This window comes from Rhynchophorus ferrugineus, unplaced genomic scaffold, assembly GCF_030347505.1.
Source record: "Rhynchophorus ferrugineus isolate W39M unplaced genomic scaffold, kcgeb_rfMv2 rfM4, whole genome shotgun sequence".
Classification (NCBI taxonomy): Eukaryota; Metazoa; Arthropoda; class Insecta; order Coleoptera; family Curculionidae; genus Rhynchophorus; species Rhynchophorus ferrugineus.
The window spans coordinates 61,241,388-61,259,469 of NW_027472583.1; the positions used below are offsets into that span (position 1 = coordinate 61,241,388).

At 32.3% G+C, this 18,082-nt stretch overlaps 2 protein-coding genes across 2 annotated transcripts; both read left to right on the plus strand.

Moving 5' to 3' along the window:
- Positions 1 to 2,859: 2,859 nt before the first annotated feature.
- Positions 2,860 to 4,326, plus strand: LOC143195617 (U-scoloptoxin(01)-Cw1a). The gene is made up of 3 exons (XM_076402909.1): positions 2,860 to 3,002; positions 3,491 to 3,727; positions 3,913 to 4,326. Exons 1-3 carry the CDS (start codon positions 2,946 to 2,948, stop codon positions 4,123 to 4,125), a joined length of 507 nt encoding a protein of 168 aa, XP_076259024.1. The 5' UTR covers positions 2,860 to 2,945; the 3' UTR covers positions 4,126 to 4,326.
- A 3,243-nt stretch (positions 4,327 to 7,569) lies between these two features.
- On the plus strand, positions 7,570 to 14,335 carry LOC143196733 (nose resistant to fluoxetine protein 6). The gene is made up of 13 exons (XM_076404692.1): positions 7,570 to 7,818; positions 7,933 to 8,093; positions 9,382 to 9,530; positions 9,593 to 9,669; positions 9,729 to 9,925; positions 10,131 to 10,303; positions 10,354 to 10,522; positions 10,581 to 10,768; positions 11,915 to 12,023; positions 12,149 to 12,329; positions 12,378 to 12,520; positions 12,587 to 12,698; positions 14,124 to 14,335. The coding sequence occupies exons 1-13, from the start codon at positions 7,632 to 7,634 to the stop codon at positions 14,189 to 14,191; spliced, it is 1,914 nt and encodes a 637-aa protein (XP_076260807.1). The 5' UTR covers positions 7,570 to 7,631; the 3' UTR covers positions 14,192 to 14,335.
- Positions 14,336 to 18,082: the final 3,747 nt, after the last annotated feature.

An 18,082-nucleotide genomic window follows, 5' to 3' on the forward strand; every position in this document is an offset into this window, starting at 1 on the left:
ACAGATATTAAAAAGATAAATAATTACATTTGAAAACAAATTCAAGAACTATCTGCGAGATCTAATAGATAACAAGGAAATAGAGTATCCTAGACTATAAAGTCAACAAAAACTTAAAACGATCGGGTTTGGCCTATAAGATATCTATATTGAAATTGAACACGCAGTAATCAATAAGAAACTTTTCTGTATTAATTAAGTTTATTAGCAAGACCATCACGATGGAATCAATGGATCTAATTTAGTCCACATGTGTGCCTATGATGGCGGCGATGAAGTGAATGTGTCCAGCATTGCAATTTAGTGCATTTTACTATTACCGTATCACAATTAAGAACTTAGAAAGAAGATTTGATAAGTTTTTAATAGTCACCTGAAATAAATACAGCCATACTGTAATCAAATTTCTACCCTAGTTACAAGATGTGTTGGTTTCCAGAAAGCACTCCAACAGATTTTTTTTATTAATTACATCTTACATTCGATATTCTTAGTACAATCTTAATTTACAATTAACTTATTACTGTTGTACTTGCATTAATATACAAACAAGGCTAGTACGGTATTAATACATCAGTATATAATTCCCAAATTAAAATAACACTAATCACTGCAACAGGTGAAAAGGAAACAATACAAAATGTTGCAATTCATGACTTAGACGCTATATACTAAAAACATGAAATAATATCTGGGAGTAACAGGAACAGCAGTACTAATTTATCGCTTTTGTCAATAGGGACAGTGATCGACTATATATATCTAAAGTGAAGTTAGATTTAGTCAGCTTCCTAAACGATAAAAGCAAAAACTTTTTATCCTTATATGCATACCTTGTTCATTCCCCGAGGCTGTTTGTCTGACAGTACATTTAAAAATCTAGTGCTCATGAAAGGAAATATTGCTCTTATCCATTAATAGACGGGGCTGGATTAGTTCAATTCTATTTACATCGTTATGTGCTATGTTGTTGCTATGTTAGCACCTGACCTGACTGTATTTGGTAATTTCTATTTTAAATTAAAATGGTAATAGTTAAAATAATATTAGTTAATACTGTATTTTATATTTTAAATACGGGGTTTAAAAATAGTTTGCTTTTTATATTTTAAATACATGCGAGATAGTATTTTTTAATTTGTTGTATTTTAATTATAGTAAAGCATGCTTTTTGTTTAGTTCTGCTAATCCATTGCTTACTCTCATACGTGATAAATGGAAAATATTATCATGACTATATTTGCTGATAATACTGCAATATTTGTGGTTGGAGCCAACAGCAAAGAGGCAAACCAGAACATTACAATAGGGGGGTAACGACATAAATAGCTGGATATGCAGAATAAAAGTTAACCAACAAAATTTGGCGCATATTGCTTATAATTTACTTATAATTATAATTTACTTACTACAATTAAGTTTTGTATTATAATTTACTTAAAATCAAATCACCAATATGCTATAGGAATGGTTACACTGAGACCTTCTGATAGACTCTTTCTCAGGGCATAAAGAGAATTGAGAAGAGATTCTACTCTTTTGTTAATTCTGAAGTATTGCAACTCTTGGATAACACTCGAGCAGGACACATTCTCTAATGAACTAAACATCTTATCTTGTAGTGTAGTGAAATGTATTTAACAGAAAAAATAGTAGTGTTAATTAATACATGAACATTATTTTCTATTCTCCATCGAACATTGTTCTCCTAGATGTATACCTAGATCTCAAGTTATTTTAAATTATAAATTATGTTACAAATATAAATTAGTATGTTAGCCGTTAATTTAGAGTATAATGTAGATAATTAAAAGGACATTATTTAATATTCTCAAATTTGTATTTAAGGAGTGATGTTTAAACTAAACGATAATAAAATATTAGAAATAATTTTGCTAGAAATATTTCTGCAATATTAAGGTTAAACGGCTACAATATATGAAGTAGGGCGTATTCATAAAACTAACGGTCGATATTTCGATAATTGGCATCAATTGTATGAAATTTTATGGAGGAATAACTGACATACTCATTTTGAATATTAAATGGTAGCCAGAACAATTCAATGTACTGTTTTGGGTGAGCCACTATATGGCTGGTATGAAATATTAAAAAATTCTGAAAAACCTTGCGATGAAAATAAATGTGTTACTAATAAATCTTAAATATTTTACTTAAACTATGAAAGCATTATTGTACGAATATTCTTCGCTGCATTGGGTGAACGTACCCGATCTTTACATTTAATATTCAAGAGAGTCTACCTTGCTATATTTCCGGATATTACTCTATTAGGTTGTTTAGCTGTCTGTCCAACGACATAGTTTTTTGTTATAACTATATAAAATTGATACAAATTTGTAACAAGTGATCTTTTTTGTTCTAGATATATTTAAATACTTGTTGATTTTACGATGTATACTTAATATATCAGAGAGACTACCTATATTTACAATTATATTTAACTTTTAATAATTTTTAAGGAACTATTTAAGTTGCACAATACGTCTTATTAATGAAATAATACATTAATAGATCTTAATATATTTTAACAATAATAAAATTATTTGTATATTATTAAAAATGAACCATTACAACAGTTATGAGAAATATCCTAATTTTCTCTGAATATTATTGGATGGCTATTGTAATACTAAATATTTCTAGAATGTTAGTATATGTATACCACACAACTGATTAACTGCTATGACTTTGATTAATTAGATATTAGAGAAATACCGTTTAATTCTGCAAAAATGTCATTGGCTCGATGCAATCCAACCACGCCTCCTCCCCATTTAGACCTTTGCTCGTTACCCCTCCGTTCCCCAAGCCGCTTCAAATCCATTCCCGGGAACTATATAAAGTATTACTTATTCGTCTGGTGTCTCATAGTCACCAAGTGTGTGCCCAGTGGTCTCGTAAAAAAATAAGAAAAAGAAATCATGAAATTGTTATACGTGCTTCCTGTCTTTTTCGGCGTGGTGTTTGGATTTCCCAGGGTAGGTGGAAAAACCTCTCTATTGTGTTTTATTTATTTCATCCAAGTAATAATAATGTATTCCTTGTCTGTTGTGCATTTTTTCGTTTTCTGGTCCCCGGTTTTAACAATAGATGGTAATGTTAAACGAACGTAAGACTATACTGCTGGTATTGATATAACATTTACCATTATATATTGCTTTAGTTTGTTACACCTATATATATTATTTTAAGTACATAAATATATTATATAAAATTTTTAATTTAATAAAATAAAAAAATATATAAAAAATAAAATAAATTATATAAAAATTCCGACAGCAATCATTAAATTTCAGAACATTTCTAATCTATACTTTATAAGCAAGTTATTCTTAATACCTGATATAACTTTAATATTTTCAAACCATTATACATTTACAATTGTTGTTGATATCTGTAACGGAACATTTTCATATATTTTAATAAAAGGATAAGCGGGTTTTCTTAAGGTTTTTTAAAATTTCAGCTCATGCCTGAACAAATGCTTCCAGCTCAGTTACTTACTTTGCCTAGTAATGCTACAAGTATTAGATCAGAAATCACCGATTCATTCAGTTGTGAGGGACGTGAGTATGGTTACTACGCTGACGTCGAAAATGATTGTCAGCTGTTTCATGTATGTTTACCGATGAGATATCAAGATGGACGTAGTCAGATCTTTAGATGGAGCTTTATCTGCCCGGAAGAAACTGTTTTCAATCAGGTAAAAATAGTTTGTTATTAATCATAAACATCTCATATTATAGTGCAATTTTATTTGTCTATATGTAATTTATTATTTTATTAAGTACACTTGTCATTGTATCACATTAAATTGCTGAACAACTAAACGGAAGTATGAAAACGTGGTGTACTTAGTGTGTGTGTCACAATTTAAATTCTTTTTAGGAAATATTTACATGCACTCGCTCTGATGAATCGATAGATTGTGCTGAATCTCCTCGTTTCTACGATTTGAACAGGAATTTCGGTAATGTGGAAGTTGAGATATCCGCCACTGAACCAGCAACCGCCGACGAAAGTGAGGTTGCCGTACCAGCGGAGGTGCCACAGAGCTTGGCTCGTACCATTCCTAGGAAAGGCAAAATTACCCAAATTTAAGAGGAATATCGCAGAAAGTTTGTCTTCCGGATGATTGTTCTCGTTTTTAACTGTGAATGATTATTTTGCTCAATAATCGGTACTTGCTCCTGGGGTAGAAAGGAGAGAAGGGGGTTGAACTTCAACTACTTTCTACCCTAGTCTTTTAAGAGCAACTTTCGGTTTTTTAAATTAATTTAATTAAACGATTAACTTTTAATATTACGTGTGTTTTATTTTTGATACCTTACTATATTTATAAATCGTTATATATGATTGTTGACGAGGTTGTATTATTAGGTTGTTTTCTCATATTCTTTTTATGTCTTGTGCCCTCCGTGCGTTGTAAGTGTCCCTGCCAATTGAATTGTCTCTTTTCTGTATATTCTTACACTGATTTGGATTGAGGTATTTGCTTATTTCTTTATTTATCACATCTGTAGAAAAGTAGAGATACATGATTATTCCAATTCTCGCATTCGTATATATTTTCAGCCCTTGGCTGACTTAGATCTTTCGATTTCTTTACCCATTTACTTAAGTACATTTATTTGTTCTATTCTTACATCCTCAATTTAGATATTTATTACTTATAGTGCTCCACCATGATTTTCGTTTTGCTTTTATTCTCTATGTATTATATTCCACCTAATAGATAAAACAGAACACATAAAAAAACAGGATGTTTTTGTCTTTTTAATATTTTAGCCATTAATATTATAAATAGGAGTGGACTTAAATTGCAGCCTTCCTTTAATTGGATTGGGTTTTAAAGGTTTTCTCTCGCCTACAATGGTTCTCATAATTTTATTACTGCCTCTTTTTCTGAATCCACTCTGTGATTCTGTTAGCGACTTTTCTACTATAGATTTTAGATCGTTTTCTATAATTTTTTGGTATATCTTCTGGGCTGCGCACAAGAGAGTAATCCCTCTACAATTATTAGGGTCTCTTTTATTTTCTTTTTTAATTGTGCGAACAATAAGTGATATTTGTTAATCTTGCGGGATTTGCTCCATTTCCATATTCCATTGTAAATATCCATTTTAAAATTAATTCCTTTTAAGGTAACAGTTCAATAGCTTTCTGACTCATTTGAAAATTTGATATAAACAACATCCCTCTGAATGTAAAAATAAGGTTCTTATAGACACGTTTTATTGAATAAATGTATTTGTAATTCAATTAATGTCAATTAACTTTGGGTTACGCGCACTATTCCTCTTTCTCTATGACGTTTTACCACGTTTCGTAAACAATTCAGCAATTTTCGTCAGAGATACTCCCACTGAACGAGGACCAATGATTTGTCTTATTTCGAAGTTTGAGAGCCTTATAAGACTTGGCGGCATGTAATCTGAGCAATACCTACAGGATCCATTAAAAATCATCGTTAAAAATCATATATATAGTAAAAATGACCTTTAAAAACAGTAAAATGACATTAATTTACAAAACATTTTATAGGAGGTAAAAAGAAAAATACGGCATAATATTAAATTTCTAATTATAAATTAAAGGATATAAAATAACAAACTTTAACTATGCCATAAACATTTACTAAACTACCATATATTTGGATAATACAAATGTATTAAATATAAATAAAATTTTATAACTACTTCCTTGTAGATACATTCCTTTATACTTCTCGCACTATTTACTAAGTAATTACAATACAATAAAAGTTGCAACAGAACATTCTCCCAAATAAAGGCAAGATTAATATATTTAATGGAAAAAGGGTTTACCCACTAAAAAACCACCACCATATTTAATGAATTCAAGGCTCTAAGGCTTCAAGTACCTAAAAACTCAACGATGTTAATATTTTGTGTTTTTTTTAGTATATATATATATATCAAATTTATACACGCATCTTTTGAGGGTTAAGGCTAAGTAAAAATCATATGGATTTAATACTAGTAGCGCCATCTGTTATTCATATATATATACAAAAAAAAAACACAAAATATTAACATCGTTGAGTTTTTAGGTACTTGAAGCCTTGAGCCTAGAATTCATTAAATATGGTGGTGGTTTTTTAGTGGGTAAACCCTTTTTCCATTAAATATATTAATCTTGCCTTTATTTGGAAGATACCTTTTTTTATTTGGAATATACCTTTCAAGTATTTGCTTTTATTTCTTAGTCTACCTAAAATTTATTCGTAAGATAATTTTCACATCGATACTTTTATGGAAATTACTATCTCGAAAATGGAAATTACAATTACTCCTTATACAGTTGTATATTAAGCTTCTTGACTTCTTGTTCCCGGAAAAATTCTTTAAGCAATATTTTTTTCTTTATCGTCCTGTGCCTTCCAACTTTCAAAGCCTTAAAAATTCTTAACATAAAGATAATACTGTTTAATATTTGTATTATGGATCCGACAAAGATGCTGCCGAAAATCATTAAGTCGAGGACACAGAGAAGGCAAACGATTCTTTTCGTCATCGGCTTTAGTTGTGCAGCAAGCTCATGGTGAAATATATGCATTTCTGTTTCTGTCTCTTGCTACTCTCTACTTTCTCTAAGCATGTCTTATTACAAACTTGACATATTAATTAACTTATACTACAAAATTTTAAGGTAAAAGGCCTTCTTTTTAAGTAAAAAGGAACGTCAAAATATAACTTTATAAAAATCCATATCACACGCTTTAATAGTTAAACAAATAAATGCCCAATGTTTAATCAGTGCAATACGGTACATCGCCATTTCTTTTGAGGAATGCTTGGCTTACAATACCATGCAGTGTTGCCAAATCTAACGGTAAGAACTATATATTGTATTAAATACTAAAAGAAACGTATCCACTCTATTATTAATTTTTATTTCAAAACAAAATATAAAAGTTAATATCAGAAAGTCTTGTTAAATATATTATTTTTCTAAAATAAAATACATCCATAAAGCAAATAGCCTAGCTGTAAATTTGGCAACATCGACTTCTAACATTTCGGCTTGCGCGAGTAGATTGCGCTGACAAATTCACGAATAGTTCCGAAAGTAGCTGAATCCCTGGAAAATCATGATTTTTAATGTATACTAATACCTACGCGTCGCATTATTTATTCTAAGGTAGAGTTGCCAAAATGTAACAAGATGTACTATATTATGGTGTTCACAAAAATACGATGGTATTCATATAATTTTGTCTATCCCTTGTATATCATCCAATGCATACTATTTTAGGAGGCCTTTTTTTTTGCTTGCTGATATACATTATATTTCGCCTAGAAGAATTTTGATTAAGAATCTTCAGCTCTATATTTTAACCTTCTGACATATTTTTTTATTACTTAAAACAATTGTGATAATATTTTTATGCTTAAAACAATAGAAATTAACTACATTTCTGTGTAATGGCGATAAGAAGATTACAGAAGAAGGGAGCACTTAAGATATAATACAATCGTTAGATAATCTTTCAAAATTAATTTATTATCTTGTTTGGTTCATGCCATGTTCATTAGATGTTTGATTTAGATGGTGTTAATAATCATTAATTTAGTTCCGCTATGACACACCTTTTTTCTCTTTTTATTGTTCTATCAGCAATCTATGAGTGCCAATCTACTGTTGGCTTTTTGAATTATACTCTACCTACCATCAACGACCTTTTAGCATTTAATGACCAGGCTAGTACAAGCTTATTATGCTATCAACAATTAATCTATTTGCAGGAGAAGGATTTAATATATACTAGTAAGTTATCCATATAAACTGTATTACTGATATTGTTGTTAAAATTAAAATTTTCTCTAATATTCCTTATGTTTATAACTTTATAATTCCAAATTAATTGTATGTTTTTCATAGTGGCAGACGCATGGTCGAAAATACATCCAGGAATGTTAGTAGCAACTCCAATAGATCTCGGACATTACGATGAATGTTTAAATATAGATGTTAGTTATGATAGCACATTAAGAATTTATGGAAGTCACTGCTTGGCAACTTTAAGCTTGAGTAGCTCAGTTGTGAGTAGGCAGCTTATTATGTTTACATTTCTTATTTTGTTTAATTCTTGCATGTTATTATTAAAATATATTTAATAATAACATTATAAGCTTCATATCATATATTTATTGTAGGTGTAACTTTTTTATGATACAATATATTTAAGTTGACCTAGCGATAAAATTTTTGCACACTACAAATTTTTTATTGCACCTCGTAATAAAAATTAATTTTTATCTTTCAAATTCTACGATTAAAGACGGTTAGTTATGAAGCTCATATAAACATTGTAAAGAAATAGCTATTGTTTACTAATAGGTTGCGCGCAAAATTGTGCCGCTCGAACGGCGTAACAAAGCTATAGCACAAATTAGTTGAAAAAAGAATTGATCAATATTTTAAATTTTTATTTCAATAATTGATACATCCTTCTCTATTTTTATTTTGATCAGAGTCTTCGGCAGCGTATCATACAGGTTTTTAACGTAGTCTTGATGACATTTTTTTTATTGATCTGAGATAACATTTTTCAGTTGTTTAATATTGAATCTTACATACAAGTACCATCAACATCTTACTTGAAAGTATTACTATCATTATTTAAAGAATATTGCACGATTTTAAGCCGCTGAAGTTGGGTGAACGAAATGTTATGCATTGAGCTGATTTGGGTTTAGAAGGCCAGTGAGAAATAAATTTCATTTATGGGAAAATTAATTGTATAAGTTACATCGACGAACAATTAGCCAAATAACTTAACACAAACTGCCAGTCAGAATTTCATTTTTCAGCAAGATAATGCTGCTTTTCATACTTGTTTAAGAGTAGTATTCAGAACAAAATATTCATAATTTAAACTGGTATTCCTGGTCTGAATATTAGTGAAAATTTTAGCTATTTTTCTACAGCCACTTTATCAATTTCATTGCTTTTGTGTCCAAAGTAACGCTCGTTATGTTACATTTCCAACAAGCGTTTACTCTATCTGTATATCTACAGGGGATTGACAAAATAATACAAATTTGCTTTGCTGCATTTTTACCGATTGCTTGTTTTCGCTGTCGAAGAATTAACTACTCTGAAATATATACTATATTTATATAGAACTTGGAATGTAAATTGAGAAATACACACGCGTCGCATTATTTACATCGAAAAAGTGTTGTCAATATGCAACAAGATGTCCTGTGCGGTGTTCATATAATTTTGTCTATCCCTTGTATGAGGAAAAACGGCAGAAAATTTTTACCAAACCTAATATTTTATATTCAATCTTAAGTTTTCTTAAACATGGAATTTCTTTATCAGACGTTTGTACAATCCATCTGTATTCCCAGTGGATGTTCATCTCAGGAAATTGTCGATAGTCTAAATTCACAAGGTTTTCCAGTAACAGGCCTATCATGTACGCTAAAAAGCGATAACAAAGATTGGGATACCGGTGCCATAATAACAGTGTAAGTGTAGTTACGTTCAACGAATTATTTATTACCATCATTTCATTATTTTGAAACCGCAGGGCTATATTTTGGAGTGTCGGTTTGTTAATAGTGATTTCTACAATTTATGATATTATTCTTTATATGTCGGAAAAAAGTAAGTTCTTGTTTAAATGTGAATTATACAAATTAAAAACTCGATGGCATAATTTACAGGAGCAGTTCACGAATCTATGATTGCTTTTTCGTTGGTATCTAATGGAAGAAAGTTATTTCAAACGACCAAAAATCCAAAAACACAGATTCTGTGTTTCCATGGAATTAAATTTATCAGTATGATGTGGATTATTGCTGGACATAATGCCGTTGGATTAGTTCTGGCTCCTTTAACTAATTACGAGGAAGGTTCTAAGGTAGAAATATAAAAATAAATTTATTACAAAGTTGTTAAGGCTTAAAATATAAACAGTGCCTCTTGTGCGGCCAATTTATGCTTTAGGTATATGTAAACTTAAGTGGATTGCATAATTATCCTAAACGTTACTGCTTAATGTGATTTATGTAAACACTTTCGGCTAATATTATTAAGTTAATTGTAACTACTTCTCTTTCTAATAGTGGTTATATCAACGTTCTTCGTTTTACATGGCTGCCGCTCATCTGGCTGTTGACTCATTTTTCTACATTTCTGGTTTCTTGCTCGCTTATATCATCTTCAAATCCGAATATAAGAAGTCGCCGTTGCTTCAAATCGCTTCAGTGCCTCATATGATATTGCACAGATATTTACGGTAAGGAAAGTATTTGATTTTTTAAATGATATTTGAAAATTCCTCTTTAGGTTGACGCCAGCTTTGCTTATGCTGTATCTTTACATGACGTTTCTGAGCAGGTTTGTGGGAGATGGACCATTGTTTAAAATCAAAATTGATTCTTTATGCGCCCCATGTCACAAATATTGGTGGTCTATATTCCTTTATATTCAAAACTATTACAATAAAGATGAATTGGTACGCAGGGTAAAGGTAAGACAATTGATGGCAATGCTTTAGCTTCTTTTCTTTTCAGTGTATGACTCAACTATGGTATGTGTCTGCTGATATGCAGTTGTTTTTGATATCTCCACTAGTATATATTCCAATTTCGTTTTTATATAAGAAGAAACCCATACTAGGTTTTATAGGAATTGGAATATTAAATGTGATATTCGCCATATTACCTATTTTTACTAAGCTGTTTTTCAAGGATTATGATCCGTAAGTATAACATTTTTATATCATATGTTGGTCAAACTAAGTTCAAAATTGTAGTTCACATTATCGAAGCGAACATTAACGAGCGTGATGTAAATGATATAAATAATAAATTTTATATTAAGAGAAATTTATTTAAAATAACTTAAAAACATATTTTAACAGCGATAATTACACAGGACTGCAAAAGAAGTAGATATTTTTAGGTTTTGGGGTTACGTAATCTTAATTTTGTGTGTGTTTTTGGATCCGAAAATGACCTCCTTTTAATCATAGGACGACACGGTTCTTGACAATATAGATAACTATGTCAAACGAGTTATTACATTAAAAACATAATAGATTTCAATAATATTTTATTTACAAACCATTAACGATACATTTTTTTATTAAATATACGTTCACTAGCACACACCATAACATTTTTTCCCAGTGAAATCATTTTAACTCGCACCTCCGAAATTTTTCGGAAAGTAGTTAAGGTGGGAATGAAGTATATTTACTTTTAAACTCATTAGGTAACGTAAAGCTTTTTAGGATTGCTTAAAAACTTCTTTATTAGATCCTCGCTTATTTTTGAGTATCCCTCATGGTGGTAATGAATTGTGAGTCAGTTATAAACCATTCAAATGTCTAACCCCAAAGACCATCGTTCATCTTTGCTTCTGAGGGACCCGAAAACTTTAAAATTATATATATGAATCAATCTCTATCTGTTGGAACAATCAATCCCAACTTTATGTGCAATGGAGGCAAAGGAACTTTATGTGGAGATGTCAATTTCTCGCGGGGGACTTTTCATCAACTTTAAGCTGACTCGGCGGAAAACTCTTTGATTCAGTGATTTGATTCATACCGGGTAATAATGGTCTTCATCAAATCAATTCTGAGTTGACGTCCTGCAATATTTATGATGCTATTTTCGGCATGTCAAAATGCACAGAAATCAGTTGAAAATTCTCAAATAGATTTTTTGTTGCAAACCTGTGTAATTTTTTAGTTAGAGGTTAAATAATTTGCAATTTTAGTCTACCTTAATTTATGAATTACACATTTTGTATTTACCTTAACGCAATATATTTATTATTGAGTGATTACGTTGTCAAATGTGTGATTTATATCTGTTTTGTTATAATTTGTGCTTTTTAGGGACTTTCAAGAATTAGATACTCATTCAAGATTAGTGGACTATTTTATCGGATTTATGTTTGGAATGATTGTAAGGCATAATAGACAACGTTTCGGAAAATTGCCGAAGGTAAGTCATATATTTTTGTAAATGTTTTCGGAATCAAATATGTTTATTATCTAAAATTGCCCTAATATTAAGATTTGTTATATTTCAGCTATTTATATATTATCTGCAAAGTATCTGTATTTTAGGCTTATAATTTAAGCATCTGGAGTGCTGTTTTGGCAATATTTGCTATTTTGTCATATACTTATCAAGAAGCCAGTATAGCAGATTCGTATAATAAAAGAGCGTTAGGATTTTCCTTTATACGAGTTTTTTGGTGTATAGCTTTATGCTGGTTAATATATAGTTGTCTGAATGGACAGGGAGGTATGTAACAGCTAACATAAAACCAGTATGATTGTTTTTGGTTTTTAGGTATAATTGACTGGATCTTGTCCAATCGGTTTATGCAAGTTGGTGGAAAATTAACATATTCAATGTATCTTGTTCACGGAAGTATAGTGGCTATATATGTTCTAACAGTCCGAAATCCAGAATATCTTACTAATTATACAGCGGTAGGTTTTCATTTTAGGTTAATCTGTGCAATTATTCATAAGTATCTATTGGAATTTTTGTTGTAGTTTTATGGTTTTTGCGCAAATTTCGTTATAAGTCTCGTGGTGGGTTTAATTTGGACATTGTCATTTGAATTACCCATGATAACAGTAGAGAAATTGATATTTGGCTTAGGTGGTACGTAGAAACTTATACAAATACTCATAGATTATATTTGTAACCCTAACACCTAACAATACAAAAACAATAATATAATTTTGTGTCATATACACAAAATTAAATTACGAATAAAACAAATTTAATTTTTTGCTCGTGCCTATTTCAAACTGATCAGTTGGTAGTAGTTGAAATAATATTGTAGATAGATAAATAACATAGGTTATTTATAGGGTATTAATTTAAATTGTGGGTATATAGTAGAATATAAAATAAGTGTAGTAGATAGGTTAAATAAGGTTTTCGTTTATTTTTGTTTGATTATTTTTACTTTTTAGTGAGTTTCTTATTTATTTTTTGAAGTCGGTTAAATTTCTTTAAAAGTATTTTATTATTCTCTTTTTCTTATGCTTTATATTTTAAATTCGTTAGGTCTTGCCTTTTCTTGTCATCGTTATCTCAATTTCCCCTTCACATTTTGCATATTCTTCACTTTTTCCCCTTTTCCCTAACTGTGTTTTTTATTTTTAACTCTATATGTCTATTTTCTACTGATATATTCCTATTAATATATATCCTATTTTTTAATTTGCCCAGTTAATTTTTCATTATTAGTTCTTTGTAAATGTAAATTTAACTATTTTATGACATTTATCCTCATTTCCTGACATTATCAAATGACATTTTTATATATAATTTCGATAATATTTTTATGAATCTCAATTTTTGTACAACTATATTGAATTTCACTATCTAGTGTGTATTAATCTTTCTCATTCGTTTAATTTCCATTTTGATAGTATTGTTCTCAGTACTCCACTTTTTAAAATTTTCATCCTTTGTCTCGTTTAGTTCTTTTCTGTATTTATTTATTCCTCTCTTAGTTCCTTCAACTCTTGCTCAACTTCTTTTTTAAAAATCTATTAATGGCAAAATGAGAACTTACCAAAACGCATTTCTAAAAATTAATTAGATAGAAAAGCCAATTATAATAGCACATCGACCCACATAATGGAGGCAACGTTTCAATACTTGGATGAAAACAAAACATTTTTGTTCAGAGCACATTTCTAAAACAAACACATTTCACTCATAATGATATATAGAGTTCCGTAAGTCACGTTGATTGCTTTTATAGTATGGAAGGAGAGCACGGAAAATATTTTTAACGTTTTTTTAATAAGGACTTTTGAAAATTATTATTACCAATTCTAACTACTATTGTCAATAACTCTCGCTTGACTTTCATATAAACTACATATACCACTGTGATTAAGAGATAGTAACACGTATATAAAGTCATACTAGAAATAGAATTCACTTATTATGGCACGTCTGAAATTTCGACTTACTATTTACTGATTGTAGTAGTAACATATTATTAATTATACGTTTATACGTTGAAACAAATCGATTATATATAATAATTTGCATATTAAATTTCAGTTACAGTCAAGCCAGCAGAAACTAATTCTCCTGAATTAACTTCGCCACCACCCAATGGACAAGCTTAAATACTCACATCTTACGGATCTTAGTTTCACTCTAATTACACTTTTAATTTATGATTTCACTTCTTCAAATATATTTATTTTAAATTATTTTTTAAAAATTATGTTTACGCTAGTCGCAAGTAAAATTAAAGTATATTAAAGTTATAGGCTATTCTTATATTAGTTATATACACTTTTAGACTTCTACAATTAATGGAACCTACATAATCTCTAGATACTCAGGAATATTATTTGGGTGGTCCTTTTAATTTTTTATTGACTACCATTACAAAAATGTAATCTAAAATAATGTCGTAGCATACAGTTAGTTTTATAATACTAGTTCCAACAATACTATATTATCAATAGATCTTACACATCTATTGTAAACTAGATTGTAGACACAGTTTTATCTGCCTTAACTTCATATTTTTGTAAAAATCAGCACATACATTTTATTCGGAGTGCTTTAAAAAATATGATTTGAAATCAATTTACTAATTAAGTTTGAGGTTAGTACTGTCTATAAATAAAATAGATCTGTCCATAATAATCATATATATACACCAAAGAGTTATTGAGTGATATATTATTGATTTTAAATAGTTAGAGAATCAGCAACGAGGACCAGTAAACGATCGCGAAGATGTGGCAACCACGGGAAGTTGATCTCGCATACCATTAAAGGTATTTTGTATCATTCAGTTCTTGACCATCGTTCAGTTAAGAGGTGTCTGTTCAAATAAAACTGTGCCGATCCCTTTTAATAAAATAAATACAAAATACCTAATAAATAACGGTCACTTCATGTAACTATTAATGTTTCATTTCGTCCTACCTCTATTCATCGAGCCATATAATTCTCAAAATTACATTTGTAGAACATTCGCAAATATGGCTTGGTCAAATTAACTTTTACCATTTAGTTGAGACTTTATTTCAATGCCGAATATCAACTCTAAAATACATACATATTTTGTTATATTTATTTATATCAAGTAAATAGTAATACATAATTTGTCTTAATTATAAAAAAATTAAGTAGCATTCATACTGTTATTATCTTCAGATTATGTTGATGATATCTCGAAATCTGTATAGATTGTACAGGGTATAAACAAAGTTATATAAACACCAAGCAATAAATACATATTGTCGTATGTTGCTATAGTATTTCTATGTACATTATGCAACGTGTATGTTTTTTTTTTGGCCTGGAACCGAGTAGGGGAATCCTGTTACGGATACCTGGTCGGAAAGACCAGCAGGAATAAGCGAGTTGGACTGGTTATGTGGAGACTGCCTCTGGGCTATCCACTAAACCCCACCTTATCAGCTGATCCAATGACCCTAACTGATACTTCTTACTGTTAGTAAGGAGGATGCCCGTAACTGGTAACACCGTTAAGAGGCACAAGGGTCAGACAAGGACGTGGCGTCGTTATCATACCACGCAGCTTGCGGTACATGAGTTAATCGATCGCCGGAGAAGGTCGAGACAATTTGGAGTTGAGCACGACGGGGTAGTGTCGACTGTGATAGAATAAGGCTACGAAGAGCCGAATGACTTATTGGCCTAAAATATCGGCCAGCTCGGTAATACATCTATTGTCCGAGAGACGAAGAGTGGAGAAATATCTTGACAAAACCTCCGATATAAAATTGTGAACTTGGGGGACGTCTGTTTCTATATGAATTTGATTATTACTGACGAACCAGGGGGCATTGATTATTCTCCTAAGAATTTAGTTTTGAAAGACTTGAAGACGTTCCACCTGGCTAGGTGAGACGTATTTTAGGTAGACACTGGAGCCGTATAGAACGACTGATCGAACCAGCATCTTGTACAGGAGAGATTTTATAGAGAGAGGAAGCCTGCTGGCCCGGTTGGTCAGCGGGAACAGCAAATTAACAATACCTTGACCTTTATGGAGGGACTTTTGAATGTGGGAATTCCATCTAAATTTGCGATGAAAGACAAGACCGAGATATGTGGCTTCTTCTGACCATGGGATTTCGGCGTTCTCGATTTTAAGACGCAAAATGCTCGGTGCAAAACGCTTCTTGTGGAAGAAGATGGCCTGGGTTTTCTGCGGGTTGACCTGCAACCTCCAGAAATGTAACCACTGGAGCGTCTCATCGAGTTGTTTTTGGAGCCTGCTTCGGATGTGCGGTGTTACTCTTGAAAAAGCAAAGTAAGCAGTGTCGTCTGCGTAAAAAGCTGCCTCAACTTGTGGTCTCCTAGAGATATCTGAAAGAAAAATATTAAATAGAGCGGGTGCCAGGGGGGAGCCTTGGGAGCCAACCTTTAATCTTCACCTGGAACGGTCGTCCTGACAGAAACCATTTGATAAGAGCTGTTAGGTCATTAAGTAGACCTAATCGGATGCATTTCGCCACAAAGCTTTGTCAAAAGCTTTGGTTAGGTCCAAGAAGACCGCTTCAAGTCTTTCACGTCGGTTAAAAGCACAATTGATTTTTGCGGCCAGCCGATGGGCCTGATGAACGGCTGAGTGTTTGGCGCGGAACCCGAATTGCTCATCTGGAATGACATTGTCTGTCTTGGTAAAATCGTTAAGAGCATAAATAATTACTCTTTCAGCAAGTTTGGAAAAGAAACTTAGTAGGCTGATAAGTATGTAGTCAGAAGGTGATGACTTAGCTCCTTTTTGGGGATAACTGCGATGAATGCATGTTTCCATGTGGACGGAAAGTGTTGCAGCCTCAGAATGGTGTTGATGATATTACTTAGTTCGGCGAGCTACTTGTAAGGAAAATTTTTGAGTTGGGCTATTGAAATATTATCGAACCCCGGGGCCTTCTTGTTCCGAATGGACTAGATGGTTCAAAAGTTAACTCGAAGGCACTTGAGAACGAACGGAGTTGGCATTCCTAATGATTTCGTCGTTATCAGCAGCGTTTATATTTGTAGCAGGAGGGAGGCGTTCCATTTGGGCCCCATAGGTTTTAGCGAGGAGCTCCGCCTTTCCGTGGTCGGTGACTGCGAGAGTTCCTGTCTCCGCTGACTTTAGGGGGGTATGACGTTTTGCGCCTCCCCACGAGGCTTTTAGATTTGGTTAGGTTTGGTCAGAGGTTCGGTTTGGTTTGGTTAGGTTCGGTTTGGTTTGGTTAGGTTCGGTCAGAGGTTCGGTTTGGTTTGGTTTGGTTAGGTTTGGTCGGAGGTTCGGTTTGGTTTGGTTTGGTTAGGTTTGGTCGGAGGTTCGGTTTGGTTAGGTTTGGTCAGAGGTTCGGTTTGGTTTGGTTAGGTTCGGTCAGAGGTTCGGTTTGGTTTGGTTAGGTTCGGTCGGAGGTTCGGTTTGGTTTGGTTTGGTTAGGTTTGGTCGGAGGTTCGGTTTGGTTAGGTTTGGTCGGAGGTTCGGTTTGGTTTGGTTTGGTTAGGTTTGGTCGGAGGTTCGGTTTGGTTAGGTTTGGTCGGAGGTTCGGTTTGGTTTGGTTTGGTTAGGTTTGGTCGGAGGTTCGGTTTGGTTTGGTTTGGTTAGGTTTGGTCGGAGGTTCGGTTTGGTTTGGTTTGGTTTGGTTAGGTTTGGTCGGAGGTTCGGTTTGGTTTGGTTTGGTCGGAGGTTCGGTTTGGTTTGGTTTGGTCGGAGGTTCGGTTTGGTTTGGTTTGGTTAGGTTTGGTCGGAGGTTCGGTTTGGTTAGGTTTGGTCGGAGGTTCGGTTTGGTTTGGTTTGGTTAGGTTTGGTCGGAGGTTCGGTTTGGTTTGGTTTGGTTAGGTTTGGTCGGAGGTTCGGTTTGATTTGGTTTGGTTAGGTTTGGTCGGAGGTTCGGTTTGGTTAGGTTTGGTCGGAGGTTCGGTTTGGTTTGGTTTGGTTAGGTTTGGTCGGAGGTTCGGTTTGGTTTGGTTTGGTTAGGTTTGGTCGGAGGTTCGGTTTGGTTTGGTTTGGTTAGGTT